At 57.4% G+C, this 11,604-nt stretch overlaps 1 protein-coding gene across 3 annotated transcripts in view; it reads right to left on the minus strand.

The window, feature by feature from the left end:
- Positions 1-11,598, minus strand: part of KCNH2 (potassium voltage-gated channel subfamily H member 2) — a 33,465-nt gene extending 21,867 nt beyond the window's left edge. For 2 of the 3 annotated variants that reach the window (XM_046668866.1, XM_046668869.1), the window contains exons 1-2: positions 11,224-11,598; positions 8,166-8,396 (exon numbers count right to left, since the gene is read on the minus strand). In XM_046668866.1, coding sequence (XP_046524822.1) covers positions 8,166-8,396; positions 11,224-11,299 — 307 coding nt within the window. In that variant the 5' untranslated portion in view covers positions 11,300-11,598. The remainder of the gene's footprint in view (positions 1-8,165; positions 8,397-11,223) is intronic. The other variant, XM_046668867.1, reaches the window with a different exon arrangement.
- Positions 11,599-11,604: the final 6 nt, after the last annotated feature.

Below are 11,604 nucleotides of genomic sequence, written 5' to 3' on the forward strand. Positions count from 1 at the left end.
ACCAGCATAAAGCTATTACAACAGGTAGTCAAAAATAAGATCTCCTTCATAATAGCAACAAAAACTATAAAGTCTCTGGGAATTGAGCAAGAATGCACAAGGCCTCTATAGGGAAAAAAATAAAACAAAACTTTAAACTAATAAAAGATACAGAAATGATCCAAGAAATGGAGAGACACTCTAGCCTCTTGGATTGGGACAAATACTATAAAGATGTCAATTCTCCCCCAAGTTAATCTATAAAACCAATCTAATCCCAATCAAGACTCTAGTGGAGTTTTTCCTTCCAGGAACTCAATAAACTTTCTCTAAAGTTTATAAAGAAGAAGAGGTCTTCAAATACCTATGTCAGCCTTTGAAAATAAGAACAGAGAGGGAAGATTTGCCTTTCTAGAAACGAAGATATACAGAATGCTATAGGTTTTTTTTTTTAATGTGGTTTTGATGCAAGAACAGACAAATATTTGGAACAGAACAGAGAGCTCAAAGGCAGACCCATAGATATATGGGAAATGAACCTATGATAAAGGTGGCCCCACCAATCAATGGAAAAGAACAGGCTGTTTACTAGATGTGTTGGGAAAATTGGCTCACTACACGGAAAAAAATACAACCTGATCCCTACTTGATACCACAGACAGAGGTAGGCTCAGGATGGATTTGAGACCTATGAGAAAGGTAGCACAATTAAGTTAATAGAAGAAAGTGTAGACCTTTGCAAGCTCAGGATGGTGAAGCATTTCTTAAACAGAACTTCAAAAGCACAAACAAAGCTAAAAATCCATGAATTGTTTGTATCAAAATTAAGTATCTTTCTTGAATAAATTTAACAGATGACTGAATGGGAGAAGACACTTGCAATATCTTGATTCAGCAGGAATTAATATCCAGAATACACATCGGATGCTTAACTGGATGCATCTGTATTTCTAGAACACACAAGCAGCTCCTGCAATCCAATAAGAACAAAAGACAGCAGCTTCAACAGAAAAGCGAGCAAAGGATCTGAGTGGGCGATTTTCAGGAAAGTGAACCCAAAGGCTATCAAGAGATGCTCAGGGGGGCCAGCCCGGTGGCGCAGCGGTTTAGTTCATACGTTCCACTTTGGCGGCCCAGGGTTCACTGGTTCAGATCCCAGGTTCAGACCTACACGTTGCTTCTCAAGCCATGCTGTGGCAGGTGTCCCACATATAAAGTAGAGGAAGATGGGCACGGATGTTAGCTCAGGGCCAGTCTTCCTCAGCAAAAAGAGGAGGATTGGCAGCAGATGTTAGCTCAAGGCTAATCTTCCTCAAAATCAAAAGAAAAGAGAGAGATGCTTGGACTCATGCAAAATCAAAGAAATGCAAATCAGAGCAGCAAGATATCACTTTCACCAGTTAGACTGGCAAAAATTAGAAAAGTGGATGCTGCCAGGTGTGGCAGCCATGTGAGGGAATAGGGATCCAGCGCTCTGCTCAGGACGGCAATGATGGCTGCAGCCAGGCTGAGGTACAACCTGATGGTACGTGGTTGAATCAATGTCCACATACCGTGCGATCCAGCGCTTCCACTCCTAGAGATGCATCCTAAAGACATCCTCATACGAGTCCAAAAGGGGCCACGGATGAGGATGTTTGCTGCAGCGTGATTTATGGAGACAGTCTGGAGGGCCCTCCCCAGGAGACAGGGCAGAGAAAATGAGGTGGGAACACACCACAGAACATGAAGCTACAGACCAGAAGTCAAGTAACAACCTGATGTACGTAAGGGCATACTCCTGTTTAAGAAAAGTGAACACCAGAATACAAGACATAGCACAATATCATTTACATAAATTAAACCTATGCATCCAGACAAAATACACATTTTGCAAGAACATATGCAAGCAACACATTCACAGGAAGTACATTTGAATGGTTGCCTAAGGGGAGGGTAATGGGACTGGGGAGTGAGATAAAGAAAAAGGAAAAAAATCAAACGAAAGAAGAAAAAAACAATAATACAAACATCATGGTTTCCATGATTTGGGAGAGAGGCAGGAGCTGGGGCCAGCAGAAGCCTGGGAAGGGAGAGGGAGCGGCAGGCAGGGGTCGTGGGCAGGGCACAGGGCAAGCAGAGCAGCGCCCCAGGGAACAGGGATGCTGAGGCCCTGGGTGGCCAGGACCTGTGGCCACCTGGGTGACTCCCTGCCTGAGGGCAAACAGAACGAGCCTTGGCACTCGAGGCTGCTTTGTTGGCATCTATAACCTTATCTGCGGAACCTCTCCCAGCAGCACCCGGGAGGACAGGTGTTACGAGGAAGTGCAGCTCTCAGAGCCCAAGTCTCCTGGGGCCCTGAGCCCATCACACCCCAAAAGGGCCCTCGGGGGTAAGACAGCCTGTGTGGTTGTGTTCCGTGCTGGGCAGGGCTCTGGAGTGGAAAGAGGGAAAATGGGTTCGGGTTCCCACTCAGGCACCCACCAGCTAGGTAAACGTGGGCAAGTCCCCTTAGCCTTTCTAAGCCGGTTTCCCTCCTGCAAAGTGAAGGCAAAGAGGCCTACCTATCAGAGGGCCGTGACAATCACCTGCCATAAAGTTTGTGTCCCAGCCTGCCAACTCTGAGTGTAGTCACAACCACGACTGTGCACTGGTGCAGCTGCCACCGCCCCTGCCCCCATTCTGCTCCCCAGCCCAGGCCTCTGAGTAGGGGGAGGCTGAGCATCCCTAGATGCCTTCCCTGTACCCCACAATGTCCCTCACACATAACAGGGCTTGGGCACTCCCAGCTCTCTCAGTGGCCACCTCAGGCCACCTCTCTCGGACCCACCTTCCTCTGGCCCTGACAGCCCCCACCCTCTAAGTCCCCGCCCAGCCCTGGCATTCTATTATTCTAAGGTTTTCCACAGAGGGAGAAATGGAGGCCCCAAGGTGGGAAGCAATCTGCCCAAGGTCACACAGCAAGTCTAACTGACCCAGAAATCACTCCCAAGTCTCTGACTCCCGGTATAGGACTTCTGCACACTACCCTCCCCATTCATTCATTCATTCATTCATTCAGCAAGCATGTACTGAGCTCTCACTAGGCACCTGACACACAGATGCAACAGAGAACAAAACAGACAGGCTGCTCTCCACCCTCTCGGAGCCTACAGTCTAGTGGGGAAGCCGGACATGGCTATCACACACAGACTATGAGCAAGGAGATGGCGGGCCAAGGAGGAGACACTGCCTGGCCCTCAAGGTGCTTCTAGTCTGGTAGACATGAGACCAAAACGGAGAGAGGCCCATTCACAGAGAGAGGGCCAACCACAGTTTAGGGCGTGGAGATCTCTACGCGCCCCTGGGCTAAGGGCAGGAGGCGACATGAGGGGGCCAGCAGCTCACCCAGAGCCTCTCCCATACTCACCACCTGTCCCAGCTGGCCCCCACGCCCCCCACATCAGGGAGGAAAGTTTCTGTTACACTCCCTCACACTAAGGGCTAGATATTTCCACATTTCTCCCTGCATACGGAGGAGGGGTGACGAGAGAGAATGTGTTTTTAAAGAAAAAGGCTCAGTGTCAGCCCAAGAGAAAGGTTCTCTAATGGAGGCATTTCAGGCACGCTCGGGGGAGATGCTTAAGCATGAAAGGGCTTTCTCGGAACCTCTCAAGTCACACCACCCTGGAAGCCACCTCTGGGCAGAAAAGAGGCTGAGTCTCAGCCCATCTCACCCCTGACGCTGGCCCTCCTGCTGCCCATGGCCCCCCTCCCCAGAGACCAAGGCCACCGTCAAACTCTACTCCCATCTCAGCCCGCTCTGCGCAAATATTTACATAGCTCCTCTCCGGGGGCTACAGCAGACACAACATGGAGGAGCCACCCTCCCAACACTCTCCAGACTCCAGAGTCAGCCAGGAGTGGCCGACACCCCTCAATTCTGGTAGGCCGGCCTCACCTCAGGGTGGGGCTGAGACAGGAACCCCCAAGCAAGCCAGGGCACCTTGTTCCTTCTCAGGAATGAACCCCCACCCGCCAGAGACCCTGGAGCCACACAGGGAAAATGCTAGGTGGGGGATGCAGCTGGCTCTGAGGCAGGGCCCAGTGGCCTGCTCCTGGCCACCCATACAGGTGCTCTAACCTGCTGCTAACTCCACACTGCCCCAGGCCGTGACCGGAAGGGCCCAAGGTGGACGGAGCGCCCCCCATGGCTTCCACTCCCTGAGAAAAGTGCTACCTGTGTCTAACCTTGTTCCTCTGGGGATGATTCTGGTCTGCTCACATCTCAAGGACACAGAACACACCTAGGCACCAGCCTCTGTCTGACCTGCCTGCCCAACTTCAAAATACCCAGGGGCTGCTTTACCAGCAACCCAGACTGATGCGGCTCTGGGAGCCTGAGGACCACAGCCTGGAGAGGACGGAGGGCGTGGGTGTCTGAGCGGGGGGAGGAGTCAGCCATGGTGGAGAAGAGGGGATATGGGAGTGTCGCAGTGAGAAGTCTGCTCTCAGGGGACAGGGAGAAGACGCGGAAATGGCCTGGGATGTGTGAAGTGTCACTGAGGCCAGATATGCCTGCACAAGCCCCTGAAAAGCTGGGGTCTGAGTCTGCAGGCCACAGACCAGTGTGTGTAGGGCCATCTCTGGGGCTCTGGCTCCCCACAAGCACTGGGGGCACTGGGGAGCAGGCTGGCCCGCTGATCTCCACCCCTCCTCCAGCCCAAAGCTCAGCTGTTACAGTGGGGGCCCTCTGACCCTGTTACCATAGCAACCAGCCTGCAGCTGGAATGGAGAAGCCGGCAGAGTCTTCTCTAGAGACACCCCCATCTCCACCCACGCACAGGCTCCTAGGGACACAGGAGCATGGAGACCAGGCCAGGACAGGCAGAGGTATGGGGAGCTGGACAGAGACTTCGAGATGGAGCCCAAAGAGGTGAAGGACGCCAGGGCAGAGGGAGAGAGGCAAAGTAGAAAGCTCAGGGGTGCTGAAAGGAGGGAAGAAGAGAGACAGATATAGGGAGAAGGAGATAAAAACCAAGGGGACAGAGAGTCACCAGGCAGGCAGCCGAGACATGGGGAGAAGGAAAGGAACAGAGACCCTGGGCACAAGCAGACAGGCTGAGCGCGGTGGGAGGCGGGGCTCAGAGAGGTGGGAACAAAGAGCAGAGAGAACGCAAGAGACAGAGAGCAGAGGCCTGGCAGAGGAGAGGAGTGAGTGAGGAGGAGCCATGCTGGAAGGACCCACAGCCCACCCCCATGGTGACGCGGGAACGCAGGTGTGCACCAGCAGCACCTGCTGCTGACGGGAGGCCCCAGGACTCCAGGGATGCCACTGCCTGCCAGCCCCACGCTGCTGGGATCTGCTCCCAATTCCACCTTAATCCTGGCCATGACGTTAAGGGGCATGGACACAGGGCCAGTGAGCTCCTGGCACCTCATGTCTCTCTCTCCAGCCCACAGCCCCCCAGTCCGGCCTCCCCACCTCCCAGGAGTCCCAGCAACTAAATAATGGGGCTGTCTGGCTCCAGGCCCTGATACTGCACAGAGCTGAGCTAGAGGCACCGACACAGCACAGCTGTCGGCAGTGGCGCCTGCCAGTGAAAGGCCCCGCCTCCTTCCCAGCCACCCACCTTCCTGGGGCTGAAGCCCAGGGACCCACTCCCCCTTGGCTGGCCCAGGCAGAGACCCTGACAAAAGACTGGACAGAAACAAGAGGTGGCATTGGCATTCCTCACTTCTGCCTCCCTACTCTGCCGAGGCACAAAGGTGTGAGCGCACAACATGCACACACATAGCCCAGGTCCGGCCACGGGGATCTACCCAAGGGACTGAGCGTTTCAAGGCAGAAGGAGGAGAGGTGGAGGAAATCTGTCTGCATCCTAGGCCTCAAGTACCAGGACAAGCGGGGACCTATGTGACCTGAGGGCCAAGGCCAGCCTGTTGGCCAACAGGAGATACCTGATCCCCATGGAAACTAGGTGGGAGCAGGGAAGGGGGCAGGCAGAGATGGTTGGCATAGGGTTTTCTGGGTCACAGGCCCATTTGGAGAAGTAACTGGGAGGGGGGAAAGAGCTCATGCTTGGGTAGGGGGCCTGGGTTCTAGTCCCTCCACTGATTCGCTGGTAACTGGACCTCTGCCTCTCAGTTTCTCCATCTGTAACTCGAGTGCGCTGGATTAAGTGATCCTCAAGGTCACCCAGATTCCACGATAGCACCTCTGCAGAAGGGGTTCCGTGGCCAACCTCTCCCAAAGGAACCAGCGGGGGGCAGGAGGAAGGGCCAGCTCCCCAGACACACTACAGCGAAGACTGAAGCCCTCAGGTCCCTGCGGCCAAGGAGTGGAGCGGGCACATTACCCTAGAAGTAGAAACAGGCTCAAGGCAGTACCCAACCTGTCCCATACTGCATCATTGCTGGTGTCAGACCTGAACCCAGGATTTATGCAGTCATATTCTTTTCATTACACCAACAGTTGCAAACTTTCAAAATAAAATTGTACATAAAGTAATATGCAGTATATAGGTATAGCTGTAACTATCTGGTGTCATTCTTAATATATGACAGGAGAGCAGAGTGGGCAGGGCTCTGCTCAGACAAACATGTTCCATTCCCAGTTCTGCCACTTTCTAACTGTGACTTTGGGAAAGTTTCTTAATTTCCCTAAACTTCAGTTTCCTCATCCATAAAATGGAGATAAAAATAGTATCCGCCTCCTAGGGTTGTTGTGAAGATTCCATCAGATAATGTAAGAGAAACATTCAGCCCGGTGTCCAGCACACAGAAGCCACCCACCAAGGTTAGCTAGCACTAGACAGCCAGGCAGACGTAGGAGCAGCTCTGCTCTGATTAAGGTTCTGGGGAGACACCAGTGAAAAACCAGACAGGAGGCCCTGCCTTCAGAGTGTGCATCTTGTCTCGCAGTCCCTGCCTCTCAGCCAGAACTCACATTTGCTGTGAGCAAACTCTCTTCCACAAGGCCCCAACGACAGTGCCCCCTCTAATGCTGTCCAGTGATGTCACAGGCTGTGCATGCCTGGAAAAGTACGGCCATTGGGGGATGCAAGCCTTTACAGGGCAACCTCAGCCAACCCTGAGCATGTAGAGGAGGTTCCAAGTGACAGGGACAGCGGCCTACAGGAGCTGCTGCTTACTTGGCCTACCCCGGGGGGGGAGACAGAGAGTGCTGTCCACAGCAGGGAAGCTCCCTGCAGGCAGGAACCTCATCTCTCTATCTCCATCACTGCTCTATCTCCAAGATCCTAGCACTGTGCATGGCTCACAGGGTTCAATAAACGCTTGTCAGATACCCAATGGTGAGTAGCAGGGTTTGGGCACCCATGGGCAGGCCCATGGCACCTTCTGGAGCCGCCTCCCCAGCCCTCTAATACCTGCAGGCCCCCCAAAGCCCTACTGCACTGTCCTCCCTGAGCAGAGCCCACCCCACCAGGGCAGGAGCGGTTTGGAAGCAGCCCCGCCCAGGGCTCTGTTTATCCGCTCTCCGGAAGCCCAGAGCAGCTGGGCCGGGAGCGGTGGCTGAGCAGAGACACCTGGCACAGGAGGGGGTGGCGGGCTGGATGCTCAAAAGATTAGACAAAGGGAACTAAGGTTGTGGGAAGAGGTACACACCTCCTGCCAGGTGCAGTTGAAGTGCAGAAGAAAGAGGGGGCAGGAGAGGGGCAGCAGAGAGCGAACCAGAATCGTGCAGCCTTCCCCCACCTCGCCCTCCGTGACATCTCCCCAGACCAGTCACCTGGCAGGGGCTGCCCTAGGATAGCTACAGGCCTGTGGCAGGAGGTCGGTGCCCAGCCTGCAGCCCGACCTTGTACGACCTCGGTCCACGCACGCACCTACCATCCTGGCCCCGTCAAACTCCAGCCCACCTAGCTCAACGTGTCCACATCTGCCCAGGGAGGAAGGAACCACAGGCGCCAGACCCACACAGCCAAGCAGCCCCTTGGCCACCCAGAAAACCATCCCACCAGGGTGTGTGAGGTGAAGAGACCCAGCCCTGAAGCCCCAACGCTCAGCCGCACCTCCCACCTGGCCCTCTACAATGGCCCCAGCTGGGGTCACGACCTCAAAGAACCCTCCCAGACTCCGGCCATTCCCGGGCCGCCCCCATTCCACTGTCCCGGTCCCCAACCCCCCATGGCCACCGTCGTCCCTCTCGGCCCCGCCCCGCGGCCCCGCCCCCGCGCCGCGGCCCCGCCCCGGCCCGCGCCTACCATCCTTCCGGTAGAAGGAGATCTCCACTTTGCGCTCCTCGGCGCCCAGCAGGGCCTGCGCGATCTGCGCGGCGGCGCGGCGCTGCGTGCGCGGCCCGTGCAAGAAGTCGCAGGTGCAGGGCCGCTGCATCACCTCGGCCCGCGAGTAGCCGCACAGCTCGCAGAAGCCGTCGTTGCAGTAGATGACGGCGCAGTTCTCCACCCGAGCGTTGGCGATAATGAACTTGCGGCCTGGGGGGCGGGGATGAGCGGACACGTGAGCAGGGGGCTCCCAGCCCTTCCTCGCATTTTCTTCTCACACACAGCCGCCCGCCTGGGGACTCCCCACTCCAGGGAACACAGCGGGGACGGGGACCCCCAGTAGGGGGCGAACGCAGCTGTGCCCAGACACAGGTGCCTCGGCGGCCCGGCCGAGTGGCGCACCCCCTCCCCCGCCCGGCCCGCGAGCTGGCTGCTTGGCTTCCCCCGGGCAAGCTGCCAGCGGCCCGCCGCCCCCTCAGCGCCCGGGGCCAGGGCCAGCCTGGGCGGGTGTCAGCAACGCGTGTCAGCAGCCGCGGCGGAGGAATAAACACTGGGCCTGGAGAGGGATCCTGGGAAGGGCCAGAGATGGCGGCCAGCCTTCTCTTTGCACCGGCTCCTCTGGCTTCTCTTCCTGACCCCCGTTCTCTAGACTGTGGGGCGCTCCCTGAGCACTCCTTAGCCCGGGGGTCCCTAGGAAATCACTCCCCCAAGTGTCTGCAGACCCTTCCAGGTCAGTACTTCCCGGAACTTCCGTGTCCCCTCCAAGGGCAGTCAGGGGCTGGGGAGTGGGCGCGCTAAAGAGGAGGAAGGATGTACCACCCCCTCCGCTTTCTCTCGCTTAACACTCTGACAACCCCCCGTAAGGGAGGCATCATTATCCTCGTTTTAGAGATGAAGAAAGTGAGGCTCAGAAGAAGTTCAGAACCATACCCACAGCTTGCAACTTGTAAATCACAGAGCCAGCTTCTGAACCTAGGTCTGGCAGAAGGTGAAGGAATAAGCGGAGGGTCACAGACAGAAGCCCAAGGTCATAGGAAGCAAGGAAAGAGACCTGCAACTCCCAACCCTGGGAATACCTGAAGCCCAGGGAGGGGCCTGAGACAGTAGCCCACTTGTAAGCAGACAGACCCAGGAAAGGGGACCTTCCCCAGGGATGTGAGGCCTGCCTCAGTTTGGCCCCATCAAGGAGTGTGCCCCAGTGGACCCATTTCAGCTAGACTTGGCTCACCCCCTCCCCGCCTTCCCGGAGTCAGGCTGGCAGGTGAGCAGCGGGCAGGCGGCAGCAGCCCCGGCTTGTGCCAGGGAAGATGCTCCAGGGATAAAAGCTTCTTATAAACGCAGAAGTTTCCGGCCACTTTGGCCTTTAATGCTGGGGCTTTCAGTAGCAGTCAGAACTCTGCCCCCTCCCTTCCCAGTGGGCACAGCCCTTAGGCTGCTGCTCTGGGCAATCCCATGGACAAGGCCCAGGCTGCTGCAGCAAGAGCTCCCTGAGGCAGGCTGAGGCCATCAGGATCTGGCCTCCTGCCTTCCTGGCCCTCCCTTACCCTGGCCTCCAGGAAGTTACTTTTCGAAGTTGGGTCATCTTTAGGTCAATTCCCCAGGCCCCCCAAAACTCGCAGGCAGCCATCAACCCCAGGAGTCAGGGCTCCCTGTCACATGACAAGACCCCTGACTTGGCCTCCATCTCCACCTGAAAGGCAGCCCAGGGTACCAGCCACACACCAGCTTCGGAGAAAAAAACCACTTGGCCCCCACTCCAGGCCAGAGAGAAGAGCAAGTTTCTTCGAAGGCAGGCCCCACCCCCACCCCCCCCCCTTCAATGAGCTCCTGGAATACCGGGACAGAAGGGACCTGAAAGGCCCCTTTGGGGGCCCCCTCCTTCCCAGATGTGGAAACTGAGACTCCAACTGGGAAGTCACTCAAGGTCACATGGCAGTCAGTGGCAGAGGTGGGGCCAGAAGCCAGGCCCCCAGATCCCAGCCCAGGGTCTTCCTGTGCCTACACAGCTTCCTGGAGCTTGTGGGAAGAAAAGCCGCCACTTCGGGCCCTCCACCATGTCAGTCTCCTCCCCCTCGAGATCATCTCGTTCCTCTGCTTTAGACAATGCTGCCCATCGAACTGACCCCTCCCTCCCCCTACCACGGTTACAAGCACATGCTGTCCTGTGCTCACAGGGTCATGGGCAAGGAATGTCACCACTCCCCACTCCCAGGGCCCTTGGCAGTCACACCCACCATGGCACATGCAACCTTAGGGACAGACACACGCATGCCGGGAGGGTGCAAACGCCCACGCCCAGAACATTCACCTAGCCTGGGACACTTCTGGAAGCCTCCCCTACCAGGCCAGGATTAGGGGTGCTCTAGTCCCCATAAAGGTGCTCAGGACAGGAAAATCAACAATATGGGGACACTGCATCAAGCCTGTGAGACCCTCAAAGCCCAGCTTCAGCTCGTGACCCCTCCCATCCCAGGGCCCACAGTTTGTAGCCTTGTCAAAGACATCTCCCCACTGCCCATGCAGGGTGGAACCCGTGGGTGACACATATACACCCCACACACCCAAGAGCAGGTTAGGCATGACCCTACCTGCTTGGCCTTCCGTCTCTCACAACAGTCAAGACAGCCACATGCACCGTCCTCTGAGGGTCCCACAGTTTGGGCCACATACATTCTCCTGTCCTTGCACCCACACAGCCCCATGCACATCCAGGCACCCAGAGTTAGGGATACCTGAACACTCCCATCCCACCTCCCTTCCCTGTACACTCAGGGTGTCACACACACTCCTGGATCCTGGAAGTGTGACCTGAGCCTCCCGCCACACGCCCCAACAGCAGGCCCCTTGGCCCCAAGCCCACGGCCCCCAGCACCAAGCCTTGCCCAGGCGACCCCTGGCCAGCGCCTTAGGGCCACCCCACCCCCCAGTGACTCGCACTTACCGGATGCACACGGCCCGGGCACGCCCCCCATCCACACTCGGGAGAGCTCGGCCTGCCCCCAGAGCCCCCTCCCCGCCGGCCCCCTCCCCCACTCACTCTGGCCCTCAAACTTGCGGATGATGGTGTCCAGGAAGGTGTTCTGCGGCGCGACGTGGCCCCTCCGCACCGGCATCCTGAGCCCATGGGCGGGCCGGGCGGGCCCCCACCCACCCCGGCCCGGCCCGGCCCAACACAGGCTTCGGGTGGCCCGGCCCGGCCGTGATCCCCGCACCCCGCGGCCAGGCAGAGCACAGGCGGGGCCGGGACTGGGCTGCGGGCGCGGGGTCCCCGCTCGGCTCCCGGCTCCGGACCGCGGGCCCGGCCTGGAGCCGCCTGAGCTCGGGCCGCCCGGCCGCCCGCACACCTGTCTGCCGGCCCCCGCCGAGCCGCAGGCCCCGCTCCGCCGCGTCCCCGCGCTGCGCTCCGCCCGCCCGAGCG

Source organism: Equus quagga, chromosome 8 (genome assembly GCF_021613505.1).
Source record: "Equus quagga isolate Etosha38 chromosome 8, UCLA_HA_Equagga_1.0, whole genome shotgun sequence".
Lineage (NCBI taxonomy): Eukaryota > Metazoa > Chordata > Mammalia > Perissodactyla > Equidae > Equus > Equus quagga.